This window comes from Pelobates fuscus, chromosome 11, assembly GCF_036172605.1.
Source record: "Pelobates fuscus isolate aPelFus1 chromosome 11, aPelFus1.pri, whole genome shotgun sequence".
Classification (NCBI taxonomy): Eukaryota; Metazoa; Chordata; class Amphibia; order Anura; family Pelobatidae; genus Pelobates; species Pelobates fuscus.
The window spans coordinates 90,625,130-90,639,620 of NC_086327.1; the positions used below are offsets into that span (position 1 = coordinate 90,625,130).

The 14,491-nt window shown below is 43.2% G+C and overlaps 1 protein-coding gene across 1 annotated transcript in view; it reads right to left on the reverse strand.

The window, feature by feature from the left end:
* The window catches only part of CAMTA1 (calmodulin binding transcription activator 1), a 1,539,661-nt gene extending 1,534,655 nt beyond the window's left edge, over positions 1–5,006 (reverse strand). Inside the window, exon 1 of the mRNA XM_063436496.1 lies at positions 4,477–5,006. Within this exon, the coding sequence (XP_063292566.1) occupies positions 4,477–4,546 (70 nt within the window). The 5' untranslated portion in view covers positions 4,547–5,006. The remainder of the gene's footprint in view (positions 1–4,476) is intronic.
* Between the last annotated feature and the right edge of the window lie 9,485 nt (positions 5,007–14,491).

Genomic DNA, 14,491 nt, shown 5'->3' on the forward strand with positions numbered 1-14,491 from the left:
TTAGTTTCTTTTCTATCCTCATTATTAACACAATGTGCTAAAAGACAGGAACCTATTTTACACATCACATATGAGTGAAGCAAGGCGCATGGCTACAGTACTTGCGAAATAACTTTCAAACAACACTTCCACCATCACAGTTAAATGAAACACACTTAAAACTCGGGTGTTTGCACTTCCAGTCAAGCAAACAGAACATCCCAGAGAGAAATTAATAAAACACACAATAAAAGGTTAGTCTCCAGAAGTAAAGTGGATTTGTCCAATAAAGAGCTATACAGATACACATGGACCATCCAACCCTATGAGGCAAGTCAGCACACACAACAGAACAATCATGTGGTAGTACTGAGCATAACACTTCTGATAAGTGTAATGTAACAATCCATGGATGTTTAGTACAATCAAAACAAGTCCAGTATGGCATAGTATAACTTACTTAACATGTCTGCAGAACTCTGAAATAGGGACATTTTTACAAATGCTTTGTTGTGCAACTGCCAAAAAAAGAAACGGAATGCTAATCTGTGGACACAGCACTGTCGCTCAACTTAAAGAAGCCAGTAAACATCACCCAGAACTCTTCAAAACGAACTAAATCAAAAACATTACTGTAACTCATGATAGCACATATTAATTTATATACACAACAATGTAATTCTACATGCAAGTATAGTTGTCAGACATAAGGAACACTACAGATGTGAAAACAAAGACAGTGCAGATAAAGTAGCACCTAAACATTATACTAATATGGTTGTCATTAATATTAAATACGCGAGATAGTTTGCCACATATAAAGTTCTCCAGGGTATTTGATGCATGCATGAATATTGGAAGTGCAACATACATCAACCAACACATTTACTTAATGCAGTGAGAACAACCTTGGTATGCCAGAATTTTCTGAACTACATTTTCACAAGGTACTCAGCTAGCCTAAAGGCCTCGGACATTATGGAGGCCAAGCACAGTCCTAGAAATTAGATTTATCTGCCTAAAGAATATGTAAACGCACAACATTATGGCCATTTGATAGAACTAGTGCCTACAACCATCACAGCTTTACAGACAATTAATGAACGCCAAGAATAAATCAAATAAATTCACATCATCAGATTTACAATGAAAATTACAATTTGAAGTTATATCAGAAACCAAGCATGGCACTTTACATGATGACTGCACACAAGGATTTATTTGATCAATTTTTCTATAAAATATTTTTTGCCTCACCATAAAAAAAAAATCCTAAACCGTAGAAAAGCAATGAAAAGGCAAAACCTGGCATTCCTATATTGGTCACACTGCTCAAATTGTTATTGTTTTGAATACAACCAGCATGCAGAGGGCAGAATTACAAGGATTTATCACTACCAATAATTTAGTTAATAAGGAAAGCTGAACAGTCTGCATGTCTTCAGAATGTCAAAATGCACACTTGTTTCTGGTCACCTTGCATTTAAAAGAATGAACAAAAACAAACAGACTTGTACCCTGCACATACGGATATCATGAAGAGGGGGGAAAGGCACTTATTGAAAGATTGATCGTGGTCTTTGATTAACTGCTAATAACAGCTGAAAATGAGTTTCAAAAGAAATATAGACCCCGCTGTGCAGAGATCGCTCACAAGACTAGCTTTCAAAGGGTTACAACAAAAGGGAAAAAATTAAGACCTTCAATCAACTGCAGAATATTTATCTGTATTTATAAAATAACAATTTTATCCACACAATAGGGGATACTACATGTTACATATATGAATGGTTTAACCCATTCAGTACAGTGTGAAGGTCTGCCATCTTTCTTTACTTAACACAGATCTTTACCCATAAAGAGGTTAAAAAAATAAAATGAAAAAAAAAAAAAAACTGTCTTGAAATAGTCTGTGAGCTAATCATGTATGCAGCAAATAGGTTAAAACATCAGATATGTTTGTATATTTCCTTCCTATTCTTTGTGCTTCAATCCAGCAGCAAATGGGACATACACAAAATGATTGCAAAACTGTGCAAATACATTTTGGCCATGCTTATATTAAGGATACCAAGCAAGTATAAATAATGTACATTAATGTTTTGTAGGCAAGACTGACAGGAGCATTTAATGCTTTAAGAGGGGGATTCCCTAGTTAATAGTCAGCACCTTGGAGAGCAACCAGAATTCAGCACTGAAAACCACAAGATTTCTATATTTGCAGACAATGTATCTATGGTATTTTAATACAAACTGTTTCAATTGCAGTGTTAAGAAACAAAACATTTTAATATAAAGACAATGCTGCCATCCAAATAAAACATTTCACAATAGCCATCAGATCCTATTTCAAAACGAATTGGCACTCTTGTTAATCAAGCGTGATTGTTATTTGCCTGTTTTACCCAAGAAAACAGTCACAAAGAATAAAGAGGTTATAATGTTGAGAAAATACATATGTCCCATCACAGACACATTTAGTGACGTATTCAAGAATATAAATATATAGACGTCAGTTCATCTAAGAAGACTATAATAGCTTGATATATCTAACTCCCCTTTAAAAGTGTAGAAAAAATAATTATGGTGAAATAAATCACCTGAGTAGTTATTTGCACAAGGGTTAGTCAACCAGGTGCTTACACTCTATAAACACATCACAGTGAACATGTGAAACAATTCTACAGGATGTAAATAAGTGTTAGAGGAGCTGAAATACAACTTGTTTAAAGCACACAAACATGAGTAGTGTATATATTACCAAACTGTGATCCTGATAATTACCAATAACCATAGGTATGCAAAAACCAACAAGTAGCATATGTTATACGTTTACCTAGTACTCTTTCTTTTGAATAATATTTTATGTACATTGAAAAAGCATTTATTGCCTATTGCTCAGTCAACACTATCTATTACAATGACAATCAAAAATCCACTTGTTAGGTTAACATACTATCATACTGGTACAAAATCTGATATGGCGGCATATATCCTCCATACATCAAATTGTGTGCACACCCAATATGAGACAAGTGCTTGTGTCACTGTTTTTTGGTGTATATGTTTTTTCTTTTCTCAAAGGAACTAACTTTTGGTTGTCCAAGAGCGTGAACCACATGCAAAGTAATTTTCTGCAAGTCCACAGTCTACTAAAAGTGAAAAAGTATGGAGTTGAGGGGAACATGTTTAGAAGCTTAATTTTGACTCTAGTGCAGATCTGTGGCAACAGAAAGTATGTTGAGCTCACAATTGTATAATGCAGGACACATAAACATGAAAAAGGAAGAAATACACTGATAGCACCACGGAAACAAATGTGGTCCTTGGATGGAGATATTACATATATAAAAAAATATTCTAGAACACTTTCTAAATAACATGGAAATCAAATGACTTCCCCAATACAAAGGAATCCTAAACAGGACTGTTACAAACAGAGAATGTACCAATACTGGTTTTAACATGTATGCTGATTAATGATATACTAATTAAAATATACTATGAGGTATTTTAGGTTAACATGTAAATGTGCCATTTTTCTCTAAACCCAAAGCATTGAGAGAGGGGAGGAAAAAAAACATAATCAGCATGTCTATACTGAAAACGTCTTGATAGTGCATCACTACCCCCTTGTGGATTTAGGATATATTAAGTACTACCCAAGTCCATCAAATTATGAAAATATATTTTATAAAACTAACACTGAATGAAGACTTAAAAGAACACCATGCATTAAAAGGCAAATTGAGTGATAATAGAATATCTAAAATAATTGTTTTAGAAAATAATGGCATTTATGGCTCCTAAAAAGGTCATGTATTTCACCATCACTTTAACAAATACTTGGTGATAATGAAAAAAAAAACTGTTGTTGTTCTCCATTACCTGTTCTAAAATAGTGTATTTAACTTTAAGAATGCCTTTGGTTCTCCCTATAAATATATTTCATGTGGATATTCAAATGAACTGCACAGCACCAGGTGACTCCAAAACATTTCCAAGATAAACAGTTTAAAATGAAAAAAAAAAATGTATATATTTTTAAGCGCTTAAGATAATTTTGTACATGAACTATAAAAAAAAAAAAAAAAGAAAGAAACAAAGAAAATATGCAAATATACATAAACATACAAATCATAGCTTAGACAATACTCCACAAGCATTAAATGTAAGGGACTCCTCAGTATCGTGTCTGTATGTGCCATGTGCTCCTGTTTGTAGTGTAGTATAGTAAACTTCATGATGCTCATTTGGTGGAAAGTTTGGTGTATCTGAGATGTGGTACCTAAAACGATGCATCCCCCCTCCCTTGCCATAGAAAGCATCCACCACATGCCCCTTTGCCAGGGATGAATATGAACCAGCACACCACCCCCCCCCCAAAAAAAAAAGAAAAAAAAAAAAAGTATGGGTGATGCCTCCCACTTGAATGGAAAACACTCATGCCAGGAATGTGTCTCCAGACATCTGGAGCTCTGTGGATGCACCATTTACCATACTTTCCAGTTGTCTGGCGCCGGCTCTGGTTGTTTAAAGATCCTTCCACGAGGTTATTCATTGACATGACGAGGTGCAGCTTCTTTTTTTATCCCCCCAACAAGCCAAGACTATAGTGAGACCAGAGGGGAGCTTGTAGGCGCCAGCCAAGGAGACATCCCAGACCCCCTCCCCTGGACAGAGAGCACACAGTGAGGGACCAGGCAGGAGGAGGAGGCTGGAGGGGGGCAGATGACAAGCTCAGGACTCCTGGATTTGGGACACCTTGAGCATCGCCCCTCTCTCCTCACCCTCTCAGACAGGCAGCAGAGGATGCTGGGTTTGGGGAGCAGCCAGCAGGAGGTGGGATGCTGGGATGTGGGACCCCCTGAGTGGCCAGCACAGTAGGATGACAGGACTGGAGACCCCCAGATGGAGCAGGATGCCTGGATTGGGGTCCCCCGGTGTCACCCCAAGTTCCCCTCAGCCAGCCACTCGCCCTGTGGCTTTATTCTCTCCAAGTGACAGGAGCTCTCAGCAAAGTGTGCCCACTCTCCTCCCCAGCTCGCCCTCCGCCTGCTCTCCCACACCCCTCCCTCTCCTCCCAACCGCCTCTCTGCTCTCCTCACACGGGGGGTTTTCCTGTCTCTCGCACTCTGTCCCCCTCCCTCACACCCTCCCTCCCTCCTGTCACCGTTGCACGGCTCGTGCTCCTCCGCCAGGAGACCCTTCCTCGGAAAATATCCCCACCACCCACACCAAGAGAAGCCCTCAGCACCGACCGACCCTCACGGCTGGGAAGGTTCCGCTCTCTTTACCTTCCGGCTTGTTTTCGGCAGCCATTTCCCCTCCGCGCGCCACATCCTCCTCCTCCTCGCGACCGGTAAAAAGCCAAGGAGCGCGCGCGCCCAGCCACAGAAAGAGAGAGAGCGAGAGAGAAATCGGGCGCGCGCGCGAGGGGACCAGAGAAAAGGGAAACCCACCCCCTCCCAACATCACCGCCCCCTTTCCACGCCCCCTTTCCAAGTTTCTTCAACGCGATTGGACGAAACGGTTTGAGTGACGTCTACGACTACCAATCGGCAGCGCCGTGTTAAAAAAAACTCTCTGTTCAGGGTGGGAGGGCGCGCTGTCAGAAAGAGTGTTGATTTGTGAAGCCCCGCCCACCACTCTCGCTGACTCAGCTCCGCCTTCCCGGACACCCGCTATTGGCTGCTGCTGGAACCGCCCACTCAACCCCTAAACAAAAGCCCTGATTGGTCAGCTTGTGACCGAGCTTGCGGGTTTCGGCCAACTCGGCGAAGAGGGGGAACTACGAAGTGATTCTATTGGTGGGCGAAGAATACAGGCGTGTGCGTGGGCGGAGTCCACTTCAGGCTGCCAACCAATGGGCTGCGAGGATTGCCGTTTCTCTAAGGGGGCGGTGGCTGAGTTATCATGGCCGCGCCCTTTCATGGTGATTTCACACGTGAAGCACAGCGAGGTCGGACTGTCCCCTGTGCCCCTCACAGGGCCGGCTGGGCGGGGTCACGGCTTGCTGAGAGTGTCTGTGGACCACGTGCCCCGCGGTCCCTCCCGGGAGAGTAAACCTGTGTGGGAGCACGGGATCACATGATCTGAGCATCCTTGGAGAGCACATGGCCGGAGCATCCTGTGTCACAGCCTCTCTCATGGAGACAGCGGGAGCGATAACACAAACTCACAGTATCAGAGTTATAGTATAGAGCAGGCATAGCCAATCTTAGGCACTCCACATGTTTTGGACTACACCTCCCATGATGCTTTGCCAGCATTATAGGTGTAAGAGCATTATGGGGGATGTAGTCCACAACATCTGGTGAAGGTTGCCTATCCCTGGTATAGATTGTAAGAGGATCCAGCCCATCATGCTCAGCCTGTCACAGTTATCTGAGGGATCCAAGAGGAGGACAAACACAAAACTGGAATTTCCTGTCAGAGTAGGAAAAACAAAGAATGTCTGACTAAACTGGCGGTCAGATATCTCCTCGCATCAACAAGCTATTTATAAATGTATTACTATTTTTATAGCTGGATTTATTTTCCCTGTTTAAAAATATTTAGATGTTTAAAGTCTGTAAATTATATGTTAATGCAACCTGTTTAGGCAGATAATTCCACATCTTCATTGTCCTTACTGTAAACCTTTCGTAAAATATGACCGTGCACACGATTTGATATTTTTTTATTTTTTTTTTGTATTGGGTATATGCAGTTTTTCTGTTCTGAGCTGCTATCTAATACTCATAGATTATTGAGTACTATCCAAACCTAAAATGAGTTCTGTACTTCCACTGAATCAGATTGTGGCGAAACCAGCTTCGCCACTGTGAACTGGAGAGGCCTGGCTGCTAGCCTCCTGCCCTGCGACTACGGCCCATGGACATATTGCTCTATAAACACTATATTTGGGCATGTAATAATTTATATTGCTGCTACTGGCCCTTTAAAATCAGCGATGGACATATTGGGACTTTTGGGACTAATGTCCCTTTAAGACTTTGTAACATATCACAGTAATACTGTCTTAAATATTATGTAGGTATTTATGTGTTCAGTTAAACTGGGGATATGTAGAAATGTGTGTTTTATGTGTTAAATGTATCAGTATGTAATTTTATGTCTTTTACTGTCTTTTTGCAACCATGCGGTTAATGGAGTCTGACTCTAGTCCTAGATAATTGGATTACTTCTCCAATTATCTCCAGGGCAGAAGGGAGGAAGCCGGGATGCATTGTGGGGGATGTTTTACTTCTGTTTGGGCCAGATTGTGCCATGCTGCAAGCCAGGGCCCAAAAGATACTTTTAGTAACTTTTAAACCCCTGGTCGGATTCATGCCATTTTTTAATATGTTGTTCCCCTGAATGGATTGATTGTGGATATGTATTTTTATGTGAATGTGATGTATGGTTTTAAAGTTATGAAAGTTGTGTAAAAGTATATTTTACTCTGTATGCATAATGGGATTATGTGTCACACTAAGGGGAGGGGATGTGTGGGAGGTAACATCTATGTCATCGGTTCTTTTATGCCTCCCCCTGGGTGTGGCCTGTATGTGTGAGTTGGAAATAAAAGCCAGACTGGGTGTCCCAGTCTAGAGTTCTTGCTTAACCCTCAAAGCGATGTGTCGTCTCGGTCTTTGGGGGAATGGGATTGTATGCTGACTGCCAAGAGTGTAAGCCGATGTCTGCTTTTCTTGTTCAGCTGTTCCAGTGTTCGTGTGGTTCCAGTCGGGAGAATGGTGTTTGCAGTAGCTGCCTGTGCATCTGGAAAGGGGATTATCGCCTAAACTGGGTTTTATCCTCTTGTAAGTGAAACGGTCCGTTACACAGATCAACAAAAGTGAGTACACCTCTAAGTGGAATGTCCAAATTAAGTCCAATTAGCCATTTTACCTCCCCGGTGTCATGTAACTCGTTAGTGTTACAAGGTCTCAGGTGTGAATGGGGAGCAGGTGTGTTAAATTTGGTGTTATCGCTATCACACTCTCTCATACTGGTCACTGGAAGTTCAACATGGCACCTCATGGCAAAGAACTCTCTGAGGATCTGAAAAAAAGAATTGTTGCTTTACATAAAGATTGCCAAGACCCTGAAACTGAGCTGTAGTAGGGTGTGCAAGACTATACACCGGTTGCACAGGACAGGTTCCACTCAGAACAGGCCTCGCCCTGGCCGACCAAAGAAGTTGAGTGCACGTGCTCCGCGTATGACATATGAGTGCTGCCAGCATTGCTGCAGAGGTTGAAGAGGTTGGGGATCAGCCTGTCAGTGCTCAGACCATACGCCACACGCTGCATCAAATTGGTCTGCATGGTTGTCGTCCCAGAAGGCAGCCTCTTCTAAAGATGATGCACAAGAAAGCCCGCAAACAGTTTGCTGAAGACAAGCAGACTAAGGATATAGATTATTGGAACCAAGTCCTGTGGTCCGATGAAACCAAGATAAACTTATTTGGTTCAGATGGTGTCAAGTGTGTGTGACGGAAACCAGGTAAGGAGTACAAAGACAAGTGTGTCTTGTCTACAGTCAAGCATGGTGGTGGGAGTGTCATGGTCTGGCCTGGACCTACATGAGTGTTGCCGGCACTGGGGAGCTACAGTTCATTCAGGGAACCATGAATGCCAACATGTACTGGGACATACTGAAGGAGAGCATGATCCCCTCTCTCCGGAGACTGGGCCGCAAGGCAGTATTCCAACATGATAACGACTCCAAACACACCTCCCAGGCGACCATTGCCTTGCTAAAGAAGCTGAAGGTAATGGACTGGCCAAGCATGTCTCCAGACTTAAACCCTATTGAGCATCTGTGGGGCGTTCTCAGATGGAAGGTGGGGGAGCGCATGATCTCTAACATCCACCAGTTCCATGATGTCGTCATGGAGGAGTGGAAGATCTGTGAAGCTCTGGTGAACTTCATGCCCATGGCATTGCTGGAAAATAATGGTGGCCACACAAAACATTGACATTTTGTGCCCAATCTGGACATTTCCACTTGGGGGTTTACTCTCTTTTGTTGCCAACAGTTTAGACATTAAAGGATCACTATAGTGTCAGGAAAACCCGTTTTCCTGACACTATAGTGCCCTCACCCTCAGGGTCCCCCTCCCGTGGCACAGAAGGTGTTAAAACTCCTTCAGCCATCTACCTCAGCCCTGAGTGGAGCAAGGGCCACGCGCACATTCAAACAGTCCATAGGGAAGCATTTCTCAATGCTTTCCTATGGACATTCTGCACGTTGGATGTGAATTTTGCATCCAGCGTCACAGATGCGCCTCTAGCGGCTGTCAGGAAGACAGCCACTAGAGGTTGGATTAACCCTGCAATGTAAACATAGCAGTTTCTCTTAAACTGCAATGTTTACATGTGAAGGGTTAAAACCCGGGGGACCAGGTACCCAGACCATTTCATTGAGCTGAAGTGGTCTGGGTGACTATAGTGTCCCATTAATGGCTGTGTTGTTATTTTGAGGGGGCAGCACATTTACACTGTTATACAGGCTGTACACTTACTACTTTACATTATAGCAGAGTGTAATTTCTTCAGTGTTGTCACATGAAAAGATATAATAAAATGTTTACAAAAATGTGAGGGCTGTACTCACTTTTGTGATATACTGTATATATAATTTATTTATTTGCTGAGGAAAATAATGTAGGTACTTCAAGTTGCCCTACTACATGTTTTTCTACAAACAATCTGTTGCTAATATTTCATGGGCATAAATGAATTGTGGAATTCATATCTAAATAATTTGCAGTATGCACATATTTGAACAAAAAAAGGTTTTCTTTCAATTTGCTACAAATGCCAATTCTCGTGTGAATCCAAAAGGTTGGCTGAATGGCCGTAGAGTTTTAGATTTTGACATTTAGTTTAGAGTTTAGTTTATGACATTATGGAAGTGGTTTCCTATATTTATTTTTTTGGCGTGTGGTAATTTGCTTAGTCTAATTAATTGCTGTGTTCAAGAAGAATCATTTACTTTAAAGTACAAAAATCACTCAACTAGGCATTAAGAGGTTGCCTAACCCGTTAATAGGTGGAGTCAACAAGAACGGATAGTGCTTCAGTGCGTAATTCTCAAAGCACATATGCTTCATTTAGAGGTTTCAGTGCAATGATGCAATGAATGCTACCCAACCAGCATATTCTTTACTGTGAAATAAACAGAGCTGTTAGTCAACACTATTAACCTTAAGCATTAAATCACTTCTTATGCTTTAGATGGATTTTAATGAGCTACTAAGCATCTGTAGGTAGATCTTCATTAAAAGCTTTCACATAAACGCAGCACGCTTTGTGCTTCTGATGTCACAGCACCAAATATGTCAAGATCATATGCCGTATTGTTAAGTTTGTTAATTGAGGAAAAATAATACTGAAAGATATATTTCTGTAAACATTGTTTCACGCCATCCTACAGAAAGCTACGATTAATAGGTAACCTTTGATAACGAAATTAAATAAAGATCGTGACCCTTTGGAATGTCCCGTGACGTCACAGTGGGAAAACGTTGCATCACAAAATACAAAGTAAGGTCTCATATACCAATATGGTAATTAGCCATGGATTTAAAAAAAATTGAATTAATATATACGTGTGTGTGTATAAATCAGGATAAATATGGCTGGGTCCCTCTTCATTTAATAATTTAAGCAAGGATGAGCGGAAATGTCATGTTTTCTTAGGAGTATACACAGAGCCCACAAGTTTCACCGTAGCTGAGCTCCTAAGTCAAGTCCTAGTTGAAGCATTAAGTTTGTCAAGCACTTGTACCAGGGTGTGCGAGGAGTGCTGTTCAGTTTTAAAATACTGCGGTACTACAGTGCGCTGTAGTGTTTATGGTGCTTAGAGTATCCCTTTAACCATTTAGAGAGACCGATATTAAAAAAAAAAAAAAAAAACAAGGTAAACTGTAAAGACAAATTTGGGGCTATCCTTATAAATGTATGATGGTTAGCTATTATACTAGCAAATTGATACATACTGCCATTAAAGCGGCACTGTCATGCCGAACTTACCTTTCCTCAATCTCTTCCTCTTCTCCCCCTCTCTCGGGATCTGTTATTCTTTTCTTCCTGTCTTCTTTAGTTTTCTTTAAAATCATAAGACAAAGTAGGGACTCTGTCTTATGGAGGATTCCTCCGCTTGACCAGCTCTGACCAGCGGAGGAGCAAAGTGTGCTTCATTTCCGCTGGTCAGACCAATTTTCCCATGATCCCTAGCTTTCCTCCCAGTTCCCACAATGCTTCCTGTCAGTATTGCCGAACGTCCTGTCACTTAGACAGAACGCCGGCAAAACTGCCGAATTGCATCCTAACAGAATGAGCACTGTTTCTCCATTGGTGTTAGGATGCAATTCGGTACTTTGTTCGGATCGGAATTTCATTCAAATGAATGAAACTCCGATCCTATTCATTGCTGTGGCTGCATCTTGCAGCCGCTTAGTAGATAACTCCCTAATTCCCACGGTATCAGGGAGCTATCTACTAAAAGGCTGAAAGACCTAAATTGGTCTTTCAGCCAAATTTACTAACACTAAGTAAAAATGACTTGGTATTAGTAAATAATATGCCCCTACTCGCTATACCGCGAGTAGGGGCATGTCTAGTAAGCAGTGAGCAGCCTCTGGCTGGTCACTGTAAAAAAAAATAAATAAATATTGCCCCCCACCCCTAAACGACGGGTGGGGGCTGTAAAGTAAAATAAGGGAGACCTATTGTCCCCCCCCCCCGGCCCCCACCCGTGAGCGCTCACGGGTGGGGGCCATAAAGATAATGAGGGGGGGGGACCTACTGTCCTCCCCCCCGGCCCCCACCCCTGGGCGGCGGGTGGGGGCCATAATGGTAATAAAGGGGGGGGGGACCTACTGTCCTCCCCCCCAGCCCCCACCCCTGGGCGGCGGGTGGGGGCCATAATGGTAATAAGAGGGGGGGGACCTACTGTCCTCCCCCCCCGGCCCCCACCCCTGGGCGGCGGGTGGGGGCCATAATGGTAATAAGAGGGGGGGGACCTACTGTCCTCCCCCCCCCCGGCCCCCACCCCTGGGCGGCGGGTGGGGGCCATAATAGTAGTAGGGGGGGGACCTACTGTCCTCCCCCCGGCCCCCACCCCTGGCCGGCGGGTGGGGGCCATAATGGTAATAAGAGGGGGGGGACCTACTGTCCTCCCCCCCGGCCCCCACCCCTGGGGGGCAGGTGGGGGCCATAATAGTAGTAGTGGGGGGGGGACCTACTGTCCTCCCCCCCCGGCCCCCACCCCTGGGCGGCGGGTGGGGGCCATAATAGTAGTAGGGGGGGGGACCTACTGTCCTCCCCCCCGGCCCCCACCCCTGGCCGGCGGGTGGGGACCATAATGATAATAAGAGGGGGGGGGGGACCTACTGTCCTCCCCCCCCGGCCCCCACCCCTGGGCGGCGGGTGGGGGCCATCATAGTAATAAGGAGGGGGGGCCTACTGCCCCCCCCGGCCCCCATCCCTGGGCGGCGGGTGGGGGCACTAAGTAAATTCCCCCCCCCGATCAAGGTGACTAGGGGTGCCCAAGCTCCTAGTCACCCACCCCCCACCCAAATAAAAAATGCCCCTACCTACCCCCCTCACCCTAAAAAATAGTGAGGGGGGAATAAAATTGCTAACCTGTAAAGTAAAATTAAACTTACCATTCGACGTCTTCTTTTTTCTAAAATCTTCATTTTTCAGCCCCAAAAAAGGCCAAATAAAAAACCATCATAGCCGTCGAACTAAAAATAAAATAAAAAACCCGAGCGCAAAAAAAAACCAGACGAAAAAGAAAAAACCCGAGCGCACATAAAAATAATCCATCTTCACCCATGGAGGGCTCCGCGCAGACTGAGCTTGCCCCGCCCTGCAATTAGCCTAAGAACACTCTGATTGGTGGGTTTAAGCCAATCAGAGTGCTCTTTGTCATTTTACAAGCGTGGGAAAGTTCTTTGGAATTTTCCCACGCTTGTAAAATGACACAGAGCACTGTGATTGGATGGCTTGAAATCCATCCAATCACAGTGCTCTGTGTCATTTTACAAGCGTGGGAAAGTTCTTTGGAATTTTCCCACGCTTGTAAAATGACACAGAGCACTGTGATTGGATGGATTTCAAGCCATCCAATCACAGTGCTCTGTGTCATTTCACAAGCGTGGGAAAGTTCTTTGGAATTTTCCCACGCTTGTAAAATGACACAGAGCACTGTGATTGGATGGCTTGAAATCCATCCAATCACAGTGCTCTGTGTCATTTTACAAGCGTGGGAAAGTTCTTTGGAATTTTCCCACGCTTGTAAAATGACACAGAGCACTGTGATTGGATGGCTTGAAATCCATCCAATCACAGTGCTCTGTGTCATTTTACAAGCGTGGGAAAGTTCTTTGGAATTTTCCCATGCTTGTAAAATGACACAGAGCACTGTGATTGGATGGCTTGGGGGTATATTGACATATTGACCCCCATAGAGTGAGGAGGGGACCTGGGGGGCTTATGAAGTGGCAGGGAGCACTGCTCCCTGCCGCTTCTGTCTTTACATATTGCAAGGAGGGAGCTGCACGCCGGTAGCTCCCTCCTTGTAATAAACCGAACAAACAAACGAACACTGATACACAGTGTTAGTTTGTTCGTCTGATTTTTTTCTATTCATTCATTCGTCTGTCTGATGAATGAATGAATAGGTGAAATTCCCGTTCGCATGTCCAGATGTTTCACTGGGCATGTGCGGGAATCTCAGGGCTATCTAGTGTGGGTAGATGACGTGTCCCACAGGGACTTCACCTACCCACACAAAGATGGCGGCGCCCTGAATATTGATCGGGGCAGAAAATAAAGAATAAAAAATAGGTAATGTGGGGGGCATAGGGGCATTTGGGGGTGACTAGGGGGTCGATTGGATGTAGTTGAGGCGGGAGGGGGGTTAAAAAAAAACGGAATTCGGCATGACAGTGCCGCTTTAAATGCACAGTAAGCTTACAATCTACCTTATGACTTATGTTATTATTATTATAAAATGCTTACTTGACTTTAAAATAGCTACTTGTTACATTAAATAAATATAAGCCATAATTCTAATATAAGTGATTGCTCATTAACATACAAATATATTCAGTATTAAAGGGATACTATAGGCACCAAAACAACTTTATGTTAATGAAGCAGTTTTGGTGTAAAGATCATGCCCCTGCAGCCTCATTGCTCAATTCTCTGCCATTTAGGATTTAAATTACACCCCTAGTACTACCTCCTGTGTGTGATTTACACAGCCTTCCTAAAATCTTCCTGAAAAGTAACATATCAATTCTAGGATCCTGTATTGCACAGTCTGTTTCAGCTATAATAAATTGTCTCCTGCTCTGTTAATAGCCTCTTAGACCCCTGCAGGAACTTACTGTCTTTGATTAATGTTCAATTTACAGAGCAGGATATAAAAATGTCTAAAGCAAGTTAATATCTGATTGAAATAAAATCCTTTTTTTTTCATGCAGGCTGTGTCAGTCACGGCCAGTTGA